This window comes from Hemicordylus capensis, chromosome 3 (assembly GCF_027244095.1).
Source record: "Hemicordylus capensis ecotype Gifberg chromosome 3, rHemCap1.1.pri, whole genome shotgun sequence".
Taxonomy (NCBI): Eukaryota; Metazoa; Chordata; class Lepidosauria; order Squamata; family Cordylidae; genus Hemicordylus; species Hemicordylus capensis.
Genome location: NC_069659.1, coordinates 206727592 through 206741634, shown reverse-complemented (window position 1 = coordinate 206741634; position 14043 = coordinate 206727592). Strand labels below are relative to the sequence as shown.

The 14043-nt window shown below is 42.3% G+C and overlaps 1 protein-coding gene across 16 annotated transcripts in view; it reads left to right on the top strand.

The window, feature by feature from the left end:
- The window catches only part of KCNMA1 (potassium calcium-activated channel subfamily M alpha 1), an 829029-nt gene that overhangs the window by 509633 nt on the left and 305353 nt on the right, over window positions 1-14043 (top strand). For all 16 annotated transcript variants that reach the window (XM_053304540.1, XM_053304539.1, XM_053304531.1 and 13 more), the window contains exons 6-7: window positions 6556-6631; window positions 13492-13567. In XM_053304540.1, coding sequence (XP_053160515.1) covers window positions 6556-6631; window positions 13492-13567 — 152 coding nt within the window. The remainder of the gene's footprint in view (window positions 1-6555; window positions 6632-13491; window positions 13568-14043) is intronic.

Here is a 14043-nt window from a genome sequence, read left to right as displayed (position 1 = left end):
CTCTCTCTGTCTCCTGCTCTTAGTCTGTGCAGAGTCCATGCCTGTAGGAGGCACATGATCTGCGCACTCCGGCAACACAACCACCAGGCAGGCAGGCGAGGAGGAGTGCCGTGCTGTGCTGGGGAGGCTTGGGGAGAGCTGGCTGGACTCTGGAGCTGTTGCAGGCTGCACAGGCATGGCAGCAGGCAGAGGCTCCCCTCCATTACTTCCACAGACGGCCCACCGCCACACAGGAGCAACGCAGCGGGTAGCAGCACAAGAGACAAGAGAGACCAGCAACTGAACCCAAGCAAGCCAGTAAAATCATTGAGTCTCTCTTGTTGCCTCCTCTCCTTTCCTGTGGGCTGTGGGACCTGAGGTCTTAGGGTTTAGAATGCTGGAAATTATGTCGGAATGTTTCTGCTAGTGTAGTGCTTAAGAAAACTTGTACAACTTTAAATTCATGCAAATCCAGTTGCTTAAATATTGGATACTTTAGAGACAGAGTGGGGAAAGAAATTTGTGGAATGGGGATATGTTAAGTTGCATGTTGAAATGTTTCTGTTATTGCATATTTGCAAAAATATACTTGTTTTTATATTCTTACTTTCTTGTGAGTTCAGTTGCTATTTGTGCCCTCAAGAATCTTCCTTCTCAATGTCTTAAAAAAAAATTGCAAAGGGAGGGAACTAGCCAAGGCATGGCCTGTACAAAAGGCTAATTGTGTTTTTTAGTCTCTTTGGATGCTTAACCTTCCCCCCCCCCCTTGAAGATTGTTTTTAGTGTTCTGCTGAAACATTTGAAAAGCCCAAATGGTTTTTGAGGCATGCTGGGGGAGTTCAAATATAATATCATGTTGGGAGAATAGCTGAATTTCCATGCTGCTCTGCACTACAAATAGTAATCAATTTATTGATTAGTGGCCATACATGACAAATGTGAATCTGAGAGAAATCTTCAGTTTCTTTTGGGCATGATGTAGTTTTGGAGTTCCTGATCTGATTATTGAGTGGCAAACATCTGTTGAGAACAACAACAGTTAAAATCTGATAGTTATATTTGTGAGGTGCCCCCCCCACTTTTTGTCTGTTTTAGCATATTGGGGATTTCTTCTAAAGAATACTGTACAAACAATATATTGTTTAAACCTTTCCCCCAGCATATTCTGGTGTAAAACTGTAAAAAGTAGTGATTGATTGAGAGCCGTCAAGTCAGTGTCGACTCTTAGCAACCACATAGATAATTATCTCCAGGATGATCTGTCTTCAGTTTGACCTTTAAAGACTCTTAGTGGTGCATTTATTCCTGTCATAATTGAGTCCATCCACCTTGCTGCTGGTCATCCTCTTCTTATTTTTCCTTCAACTTTCCCCAGCATTAATATGGACTTCTCAAAGGAGCTGGGATTTTCCATTATGTGTCTGAAGTATGATAGTTTGAGCCTGGTCATTTGTGCCTCAAGTGAAAATTTTGGATTGATTTGTTCTATGATCCATTTGTTTGTTTCCCTGACTGTCCATGGTATCCACAAAAGTCTTCTCCAGCACCAACGTTCAAAATTATCAATACATTTTCTATCTTGCTTCTTCAAAAGTAGTACATTCAACTAATTTTAGTGGCAGGATTGTTCATGCAAAATTTGGTACCTGTAGGTCATTAGAAAGTAAGTATGACTTTATTTTGCAAAAATTATTCAAAATATATAATAGATTATTTAACTATAACCATACACTCTGGTCACCATCAAACCTTGATTTAAGTGTGCCTAGATGCATTGTAAGCAATGCAATTATGTATTGGATGATACTGTATTATATTAGTGGAGTACCGTGCAATGCCCTCAGATTGTTTATTTTCTTCACAGGAACACAGGAAGCTGCCATATACTGAGTCAGACCATTGGTCTATCTAGCTCAGTATTGTCTTTACAGACTGACAGTGGCTTCTCCAAGGTTGCAGGCAAGAATCTCTCTCAGCCCTATCTTGGAGAAGCCAGGGAGGGAACTTGGAACCTTCTGCTCTTCTCAGAGCGGCTCCATCCCCTGAGGGGAATATATTGCAGTGCTCACACTTCTAGTCTCCCTTTCATATGCAACCAGGGCAGACCCTGCTTAGCTTAAGGGGACAAGTCATGCTTGCTACCACAAGACCAGCTCTCCTCACCTCTTCCTTTGAAATGGAGGAGCAATGGGCATTCTGTCAATAATTTGGATGAATGGTACTTTCCTTTAGGCTGTAATTTGGCTTTAAAATTAGATTTTTCCTTTAGAATGGTTATAAATGATTGCAGGTTGTGAACTCATTAATTTCTGAAATAATTCATTCAGAATAAATCGTGAAAACTGTGGTCAATAAAGTAACAGATTTTTTTTAAATCACCATCTTGCTTAACACCAACTTAATACTTATCTACAACTTAGTACAGTTAGTGTAAAAGAATTCAGTCTAATTCCCTATAACTGATTCTAGTGAGAGTGAATTCATTTAAAACCAAATTAAATTAAGAGGGGAGTTTCAATGGTTTTTAACTGAAAAAGAAAAACTGTGTAAAAATGGGAGTGGGGAAGACCAGAGTAAAGTCGGCCATGGGTGTATTCTGTATGAATATACTTGTTACATCCTCACATTGTTGTTCATTCACTTGCTGTTTGTGCCCTTAAGAAGCCACATGTTAAAAATACTGTATGACTCACAGTGAGTGTGTGAATTGTTAGGGTCTCCTTCTCTTTCCTGTTTATCTCTGCCTCTATGACCCCTCTATAGATAGAAATGAACTTCCTGGGAGTGAGTTCCTTCTTTTCTCCCCACCTCACCCCCAGCAATGCTTCTAGCTCTCTGTTTGAGCACCATGCTTCTATAGGTCTCTCTCCTACCACCATGTAACTATTTGTTAAATACAGGTCTTTCCTATCATCATGGACTTCTGAATAAAGTAGATTAGTTTAACCTTACATGAATCTCCATGCGTATCATTTACAAGCTGTTGCTCCTGAGACCCTGTTAACATATGCTGTAATGGGAGTGAGTTAGCACCTGAAACGCACTGCTATATAAGTAATTCCCTCCAACATGTGTGTGTGTGTAGGTGGATGATGCTTAACTTGCAGTGCAGAGGTGAGGGGGCTGGCTCCAAATGCCTTTAGGTCCAGGCTCCAAAATTACCTATGTGCACCTCTGAGAATGTCATGCACTGAACAATTTGGGGCAGAGTTGTTTCCTCCACTCCTTAAAAACTGGTTATTTCCCCATGTCTTTTAATGAGGGAGGGAGGACTGCAATAATTCTGCCTCCATGCAAAAGTATGGAGTGCCTTGTTCAAAATGATATCTGCCCTTGAAATAAATGTAATGTCATGTTGGGAACCTACATGTCTTCCTTCAAAATAAGATTTTTATTGCAAGAGAATTTGGTTTTGGAATAAAAGATGTATATGTCTAAAAACTTGTATGTTTGTGTGCGTGTTTCGCATATGATGTATATTAGATTGAAATGTTAAGGAGGCCCTACATGTGCTGATTCGCCCCTAGCCCCACGCCCACCCTAGGAATGGCCCTGCTAAAATGGTCACATTTGTCATCATCTTCTTTCTCCCCTTCCCTAAGATGCAACAGAGCTTTTATAAACTAAACCAGGAGTTCTCAAATTGGGCCCCCAGATTAGTCTACAACTCCCATAGTCTACAACTCCCATTATCCATAGCCATAATGACCAAAGGGAATGCAACTGTGGTCCATCATCTGGGGACCCACGTTTGAGAACTTCTGAACTAAACTATGGTGCTGGTTTTTCATACATTTCAAGAAGAAAGAGGAAGAAGGTTTAAACCATACTTGCTCCTCTGCTGCTCACTACCACTTGAATTGGTCGTGCTCCTCCCAGCTGTTGTTGTAAATATGTTGGCACGGCTGACCCGACAGGATTTATCGTCCCTCCAGCTCCACTTCTGTGAGTCAAGATAGAAATTCTGTAGATAAGAAAGTAGTAGCTTAGCTGCACAGACAAAAACTAAGTATGACTCTCAAAGATAAAGTAGTAGAAACAAAATAAAGTCCCCTTGAAACTAAACTAGGTACCCCCCTCTACGATATCTGAGCAATAACTGAAATCAAGGAGCAAGGAAGGAACAGAACAAGGACAGGTTGAAACAAGAAAGGTTGAACAATTATAAGCATGAAGAACACTGTCTGTGGTAGACAATGTTGCTGACAGTACCATCTCAGGAACAGTGTTTGCTTGATATAGGGCTTGATTTGCGAGATAACTGACAGCCAATCAGGCTGTCCTGACTCAGCCTTTCTATTCTCTCTCCCGCAAGATCTTACGCCTGCGTGTCTCCCACTGAGCCTTTCTCTTGAGACGCTTTCTTAACACAGGTGAAATTCCAGCTTCCTCCTGATCAGTCTCCTCAGCCCTCATCTCTGCCAGCTGTTCAGATTCCCCTGTCTGCTGCCGTTCCACCTCAGCTTCAGAGTCTGTTCTCACAGCCAAATCCTCCTGCTGTGCTTCTGAGCCTGCTCACCCAACCAAATCCTCCCGCTTCTCCTCTGACTCTTCTGACTCAGAGGTCTGGCCATGACAACTATCTTCATGCGCTGATGGCACTCTATACCTCGCTGATGCCAGTGTGCACATGGCCTCCACAGATGCACATCATTGTTCCCTCTAACAAGGATTCCCAGATGTTGCTGACTTCAGCTCCCAGAACCCCCAGCTGCAATGGCTTTTGCTTGGGGATTATAGGAGTTGTGGTCATCAACATCTGGCAATCCCTGTTAGAAGGAACACTGATGCACATCCCTACTGGAAAATTGTATGGCTCAGCACAAAACCCGTCTGTTTTTCAATATTGAAGTTTCATAGCTACTGATAGTTGAAAATGAAAACAAGCAGATTTAAGTTCTTGTCCTGGTTTGTACTGAAATTAAAGACAGTTAACTTAGATAACTCCGAATAATAAGATCCATTCTGATCACATTGTTTAAGTGTGTATAGTTAAGGCTACATTTGAATGCTGGTACCACAGTGTGGGCCTGACAAAGCTGGATTTGCGGGAGGCAGCTCCTCCCTTACTCCAGCCAAACTGGCTGTGTGAGCTGTCCTGCACAGACAGCTCCCCTGTCTCTCTGCAGTCTCACTGACTGCAGAGAGTCTGCTCACCTGAATGTACGAATGTGGATGGGAGAGCTTGGGGCAGGGATGTGGAACCGTAGATTCATTGGACCCGTATTGCCATGTTATGTATGACCCAGGCTTGTGTGTGTGTGTGTGTGTGTGTGTGTGTGTGTGTGTGTGTAATTACAAACAAGCCTATAATTCAAAAACAAAAAAATCCAGTAGGAAATATGATTCTCATCGGATTGGCAACTCCTTACACTGGCTGCTGCCACAGTGAAGGCCTTTCCCCTTGTCCCCCCACCACCTCGCCCAACCTCTTTTCATTCAGTGGTGGGGCAGCCCTTATATGAAGCAAGGTGAGGTTGCCTCAGGCAGCAGATTATTGGAGTGCCAGGGAGGCAGCAAGATGCCCTGTTGCTTTAAAAAGAGAGTGGGAAGAGGGAGTGTGCAAAGGGGGGCAGCATGTGTTGCCCTACCAGGCACACCGATGTGTTGGGCCGTCACTGAGTGGTGGGATAGACAGAACCTAAATAGTTTAGGATTTTAAAAGTAGTAACCAGCACTTTCAATTTTGCCCAGACATGAATCAGCAGCCAGTGCAATATATACTTGATTCATGGTGAAATAATAATGTGCTGTTTAAGCAAAAGATGTATTGGGCACATAACTATGCTTTGCTGTGTTTTCTTGCTCAAAACCAAATTTGACTTTCCTTCTTCCTTTATAAGCTGTATGTTTATAATACACAATGTACCTTTACTCCTTTGGGAGAGATTTGCAGCAAAATTATTTCCTATTGCCATAAGTCTCTCTTAATAATTTAAGCCCTTAATCTTTCACTGTATTTTTCTGTCCCTGTGCAGCCATCTATAGAGCTGCTGTCCATGCAACATGAATTCAAGAATAAAAATATGTGCTTTTAAAAGGGGGGGGGGTGCTATTGGTTGGAAAAAATGGTGGCATAGTTAAGCTTCTACTATCACATTGTTGTATTGTATAACAAACACCTGCTGACCCATCATGATAATGCATAGCATTTCAACATAAGAGTTTACGTCATACAGAATTATCATCTTAATCACACATATAAACTTCTGGTTCTCTTTAAATTCAGGTTATCAAAGCTCATTGCACATAATCACTCATTTTTGAGGAGTCTTGGAGAGGAGTTTGTGAGTGTTCAGGAGTATTTCTCAGAAGGAGGCTTTCTCCTCCATAAACTTTAATTAAAATCATGTTACTATATTAAGTTTTTGAATGGTTCAAGTTTGCTGATGTGAAAAGAAATCTAAATTTCTCTGAGAAGACCTGGTTAATGTTTGGGGATTATCAATATGGAGCAACATTTCAAAGGTATTTGATTTACCATGTTAGTCACTTTTGATTTCACAGCTGCCATTGGAAAGCATATACCGGTAGGGATCAAAAAAATCTAATTCTCTTCTTTGTTTGTAATTACAGGTTTAAGGTTTTTACGAGCTCTTAGGCTGATACAGTTCTCAGAAATTTTGCAGTTTCTGAATATCCTTAAAACAAGGTAAGGTGTGTGTTTGTGTGTCTTGCCTTCATAACTTCACAAGTTCTTAGAGCACTGGAAAAAACCACACATCAATATTTAATTCATATCTGATTTTCAAACACAAGGAGTTTCTCTGTGACTTGTTTTCACTTCTTTTTGCTATTCAAGCAATGACTGGTTAATGACCCTATCCACTGCCTGACTTTTGGGAATCAACCTCAGTTTTGTAAATTGACCTTTCCTTACCCCCTAGAAAATCCAGGGATTTAATAGATGTGACAATTAATTGCACTGGCAAGAGTGTGTATTTTCTCAGGTCTGTATTGTCATTTCTCACACAATCTGCTTGCTGGTTTCCCTTTGGTTAACCCAGCCAGTATGTCCACTTAATGGTATTCACTAATGGGCTAATTGACTGATACACCTTTATAATTGCAGAACACAAGTTAAAGCAAGTATATAGGTTAAAAGCAGTATTGTATTGATCTTATCATTCACCTCCATGCATTCAGAGAACATATTGTTGGTTCAGTAAGCTAGCATTTCAGTATAACAACCCCAAAGAGAGAGACTTACTCACTATGTGATTGTCAAAACATTTTTAAGTGAACTCAGCAACAAATATTTTTAAACAATTGTAACAAACAAGTTTTCCCTATGGATTAATGAGTAGGCAATTTGTTGGAGGTTTAAGTACAATATATTTTATTTTTTCCCTACATTTGCCTTAAATGACATTACTATAGGTAAGGTTGCAACCTGGAGATTGCTGCTATATCTTTACATGCTCTGTTGAAGTGGGAGACACAAGAATAGCTGCTTCTCTCACGCCTTTGCTCCCGTCCTTTAATCTGCATGTTCGTAGCAGACCATGTGTCGTCGTGATCCCAGAAGTGGCCGGACAAACAAAAGGGATTCAGGCATAGGAGATGGAGGAGTCATGGTGGCCAAGTCTCCCACTTCATTGGGAATCTAAAGTTATAGTAACCATTTCCAACTTGTAATCTAGCTACCCTAGCACTGTTTTTGTTGTTGTCTAAAGCAAACTTTCTGGAGCCAAATGATGGAGGAATAGTTATGCAGTCTATATGAGCTATGCACATAGTTGAGTAACTGATTTAAATATATCTCGTTAAGCTCATTTGTGAAGCCTAAATGCAATTCAGCAGCACCCCAAGTTGCTTATTGCAAGTTGCTAATGACTTATTGAAGACATTACCATCCACTTCCACATTGCAAAGTAGTGCTGTAGAGTGGAGCATGTGATGATGGTGGCTAGCCAGCAGGAGGAGAAAGAGAGCAGCTACTGCTAAAGTGCTTTGGTAGATACAGTGCCACCATTGTGATTTAAATATAATTTGGCTGAGAATTAGCAGAGGCGGTGTGGGGGTGGTGGGGACTGACATTGAATAGTGCTACCACCAAAATGTGTGTGGGATACCACAGTTCCATCATCAATGTTACTAGAGAATTATGGCAGCTATATCAATACCAAAAGTGTTTTCATAGAATCTGCTGCATATTCATTCAGGAAATTGTCACTGTTTTCATGCCATAGCAAAAAGCTTTCAATAACCTTGCAATACATGTATTTACAATATTTTAAAATGCATGTGCACATGGATCCTCCATAATTATTTAATGATCTCACATCATGAATGCTACAAGTTTAATGCAGCAGTGCAACCTCAATCAAATAGGCACCCGCAACAGTTATTCAATGTGAACCCCTCACTTCTGTAAAAACTTCCTGTGTTTGTGTCAGAACCTGGCTATGTGTTACATTGCTCAGGAAGTAAGCAGAAGGATTCTGTGCCTTTAGTCTTTTGATATTTTTTCCCCAGTTGGCTAATATCCAGGCTACCAAAGCACACATACAGCATGCTGTATTCCAGAACAAAGCAGTGCAGGTGCTTGCATGGGAGAGAATTTTTATTTATCTCCCCTTTCCTCTGAAGCATATTTTTCAACCTGAATATATGTCCTGAGGGCTGTGCAACCCTCAAGGACATTTTTTTTGGTGGCACAGATAGCTTCAGAGGGTGAGGGAGATTGGCCAAAAAAATAATAATAATAATTACCCTTGCTGCTTTAGTCTGGAATGCTGCATGCGCACTTCATTCATTTTTATGTCAGCCATTATATTTATTTATATCTCACCTTTTATTAATATAAGGGCCCCAAAGGCAGCTAACATCAAAACTTAAAAGAAAATAAGGATCCCAAAAGATAGCATGACAGTAACAAGGACAGCGAGAACTAAAAACACAATTATAAAAGCCAAATTGACCAAAAAACAGTTTATACAGAAGGCTGGATAATAAAATAACTCATAAGAACAGCGCTGCTGGATCAGGCCCAAGGTCTATCTAGACCAGCTTCCTGTTTCACACAGTAGCCCATGAGATGCCTCTGAGAAGCCCATAGGCTATAGGTGAGGGCATGCCCTCTCTCTTGCTGTTGCTCTGCTGAAGCTGGTATTTAGCAGCATATTGCCTCTGAAGCTGGAGGTGGCCCATAGACATCAGACTAGTAGCCATTGATAGACCTGCCCTCAGTGCATTTGTCTAAGTTTCTTTTAAAGCTATCTAAGCTAGTGGCCATCACCGCATCCCATGGCAGAAAATTCCATATAAGAACAGCCCTGCTGGATTGCAGCAGGAATTCCAGCAGGGATTGGAACTCTCTTGTTGCAGGTTAGTCAGAGTGAGGGCCAAACTGATTTTACACAGGAAGGAGTTCCACAGTCTGGGTGCTGCAACTAAAAAGGCCCTGTTCCATACCTCAACCAATGGAATGTTTCTGTCTGCAATCAATGGAAGCAAAGCCTCTGATGATGGGCACAATGGGAGGGCAGGCTCATATGGGAGAACGTGGCCCTCCAAATATCCTGATCTCAAACCATTTAGGGCTTTATAGAGAATAACCAACACTTCAAATTGTACCCCAAAATAGACTGGAAGTGGATGTAATAAAATAGTCATGGAGTGATGTGCTCCAAGCAATGCATACCAGGCACTACTCTGCAGCATGATAGAGTAATTTTATATGGATGTGACCAAGGCATGTGTAGGTGTGCTTTCTCTATAAAAGTGTGTAATTGGTGCACCAACGAAAGTTGAGCAAATTTGCTCCTGACCACAGCCACCACCTGACTATCCAGAAGCAAAACTGGGTCTAAGAGCACCTCCAGGCTGTGGATCTGGTCCTTCAGAGGACCTATGATCCTGTCTAGAACAGGTTGTACACCTAATCCCTGATCCACTTTCTGCTAATCATCAGCACTTCTGGCTCGTTTGGTTTGAGCCTCAGCATGTTTGTCCACACACAGTCCATTGTGGCATTCCAGCAATGCCGCCTCAGCCTTCTGGAATTAATGGGAAAGGTGAAATAGAGCTGGGTGTAACTGGCACACTATGACACCCAACCCCAAATCTCAGATGAACTCCTCCCCAGCAGTTTCATCTAGACGTTAAAAAGCATGGGGGACAAGATGGAACTCTATGGGACTTCATAGGCCAGTCACCAAAGAGATCAGGCAGTAACATCCTGATCTCTTTGGTGATGGTATGATCTGATGTCTGAAGGTGAGAACTCAAAATGAAAATGATATTTACAGTGGGCAATATCCAGACTGGTTAGTCAAGTGGACAAATTCAGGTATTCCATACCTGGTGCCTTTTGCCTTTGATTCCCCTCCCCACCCCCATTTCAGGACACTTAATGAATTTAAATAATTATGGACTTCCCTTCATATAGAAAGATGGTGCATACACAAGCGTCTGCATTTGTTGTCTCCTTGTGTTAACTGAAGATGAAGAGTGGGAGTGTGCCAGGTAGCCACACCCACACTGACACACTTCCTAGCCACGCTGCCCCCAGATGTCTCTGCATTCAGTGCTTACCTCAAGTGCTAAACAGGGGGTCACTTGGGGGAAGAGTCAGGTAATTTGTTGGCATGGGGGTGTCACTAGCTCCCATGCCCCCACCCCACTTGCTAACCACAGAGATAAGAAGTGAAGACGACTACAGTGCAGTAGCGGCCAGTGCTGGCACCGCCGGGGACAGTGAGGAGAGGCATCCTTAAGCATAAATTAGTAGGTGCTTACCTCCACTCCGGCCACACCTGTGAGCTGCTCTGATCAGCAGCATGCTGCCCAGCACTCCCTGAGGTGGGGGATCAGTTCCGCCACTCACCTGGCTTCCATGGAGATGATTCTTCACCGGCAGCTAGGTGAGTGGTGGAGCTAATCCCCCCCCACTGCTGGGACTGGTGGGTGGCATGCTGCTGCTCAGAGAAGCTTCCCGGTGCAGCTAGAGTGGAGGTAAGCACCTGCTAATAGATGCTCAAAGGTGCTTCTCTCTCCCCCACCCCCCAGTGGTGCCTGCACCTGCCACTGCTGCTATATTGGCAAGTGTATTGGGGGGGGGGAGCCTCCTCCGGCTCCTCCTCCTCCTCCTCTGTACTTTAGATCCTTGCCCTGCCCACAGTGTACTGTTTTGTAGTGTGAAAAGTCAGACAGAGAGAAGCTGAGTGAATATAGCGCACAAAGAACCTGTAGTAACAAGTCTGTAGGGGTTGTAGGGACAATCATCTCTCTTTCATGCATGCAATGGAAGGGCTGTAATACTCGGTCCTCAGAAAATTAGTTACCACATTTTACAAGTGGAAAGAAAGCATATTAACACCTGGTGGCTGGATTTTATGTAATTTTCTGAACACTGGTGGGAAATGTATAATCTTCCTTTAGCAGATCCTCTTGAGATAAAGAAGCCTCAGTACAGCTACCTGCATGCCTAGCTTCAGTCATATAATTGGCAGTAGTGCCAGTGGTCTTGGGGAGGGGAGAGGGAGAAAGGGGAGGATTAAGCCAAATCCCTTTCCAAAGCTGATTGATGCAATCACCAAATAGCTACTAGATCGGGTTATGGACCCAGCAGCATGCAATACCTATTTGCATATAGCTTCTCATCTGGCTAAGGATATGTGTGTGGAAGCCTCCTTCAGTATCTTAGTTTTCCTAGTTGGATGAAGGCAAACAACAATTGACCACATCCTCATAGTTAGGCCATTGCTAGAAAAATAAAATCAATTACTTAGTTTAATATAGTTAACTGTGGAATTGTGTACAGTTACACACACACACACACACACACACACACACACACACACATTTATTAGAAGTCAGTTTTCCTCCCTATCTTATTTTACTGAACCAAGGAACCAATTTACATTCATAATAATAATGATGATGATAATAATAATAATATTCTCAATGCTGATTTAAATGAGGTTTCAGGAAAAACTACAGGAGCTTACACTGGACTCAGTCAGAATTAGGGATTGCACAGATGTCTCAAAGAGCTTAAAGAGCAGGAAAATGTTGGTGACTAATCCTTGATCTATATTGGGAACGCTGACTGAAAAGACAAGGCATTTCATATACAGGCAGGAAACAGTTCTGTATAAAACGAACTAATGAAATCTTTCCACAATGCCAGCTGATAGCTTTTTGCCCATTCAAAAGCCCTCTTTGCATTCCTCTATTCAGAAATAACTTCCACTATGCACAAAGTCCACAAATGCCTGAGACATGGAGCTGGTTTGTGCATTAATTCATGTTCATAATTTGATCACTGCAACATCAAATGGTGATTTGCATGTGTGAATGATTATTAGAACTTATATTTCACATCACATAGATGCAATGTTTTTCAGTGGATTCCATTCACATGATCAGCTGCAAGTAATCAAGTGCATACATGCTGAACTGGCCCACATGGCACATGTAACACAACACAATTCAATGCACTCATGTGCTAGGATGCTGTCTGGAAATAACTGGAAGTGCATAGAACATCTAGATTGAACTATACATATTGTGTCTTGGTTCAGAGTAGAGATGTTCAACTGGTGGCCAGAAGCCATTTTATTTTGCCCTGTCAGCACTACCAAATGTTATGCAAGATGTGGTTGCTTATGGCTTCGCATTAAAAAAAAAGGTGGGGGGTAGTATCTATTACCACTTCTCGCTTTAAGTATTGTATGCCTCACCTACACCTGCTAATATGTGCTTCATAACTGTAAAGCTCTCACTGCTTGAGTCAAGGCTTTGCAGATGAACTTTATAGTGCCCATTCACAGATGAGTGATTAAAATGTTTAGAATACAAAAGCAACAAGGGGTTGGATCAGGGCATCTACTCTGTTAGGATTGTCTTTTGCAGTAAAATTAATGGGGTGTTCTAGGCAAGCTATATGAGCCCTCCCTAAGCCAGAGTGAGGTGCTAATCCAGTCTTAGTGGACAGTGATCTATTGGAGTCATTCAATGAAAAGGTTCCAAGCAGAAGGTGCAGGAACATGGGTAACAGAAGCAGGGTCAATATCAGAGTCTACAGCAACTCTGAAACCTCTCGGTCAGCAGGTATTGATTCAATAGAGTCCAGAGCTTTACTGAGCCTCCTCCCAAAGCAACATTTCAAAGGGATGTCAAACACTGGCTTGAAGTCTTGCATGGTGGCCCTACTGAATGTCCTTCATAACCCAGAAGGCTATCTGCCTTCTCCTCTGGGGACACTTTGGGTGGTGTGGGGCCAGATTCAGACTCTGGAAGGACTGAGCTGTTCCTCCCTAGTTCAGAGCCTGGCAACTCATCCTCTTTAAAGTTGCCTTCAGGAAGTCCCATGGTTCTTCACTACAAAGAAGCAGAGCTGAGAGTTTGGGGACAGGATAATAGACAGATCTCCAAGAAAGAGGAGCAGGATTTGTTCAGGACAGCAACTTTTGAAAGGGGTAAAGAGTGTTCAGCAAAACTAAACTAAAAATCTGAGAATATCCATTTGTTTGTTTCTCTCCCCCGCCTTTTATTTTTTACCAGTAATTCCATCAAGTTGGTGAATCTGTGCTCTATATTTATTAGCACATGGCTGACAGCAGCTGGATTTATACATTTGGTAAGTATACTTTGAAAACGCTTCTGTGGAGGTGCTCACTGATCATAGATTAGTTGCTGCTGCAGCAGCAGCATGCCTGAATCTGTCTTACCCAGGCTAATGCACTCACTCAGTTATAGATTCATGGACACCACTGTTTGTCCATCAACATGTGCAGGGTAGCCACATTTTCCCAAACATGCTGTCAGCATATGCCAGGGAGCCACAACCAACTGCAGCTTCCTGATACATGGCTATCTTGCCATGCTGATGCTCCACTTAATCTGAAGCTGCTTTACACTGGGGAGTGGGGAAGGCATCAGGAAAAACAGCCATGGAAACCACACCTATATCGTGTAGTGTATTTTGGCATCCTGTGTAGAATCATTTTGAAATTTTCAGGGAGGTTTCACAGAGTGTCAATACTGATAAATTCCCACTAGGTGGCAGTGTTTCCTTGATAACAGCTAGTAAAAATTGTCAGAAAAGGCAAGATA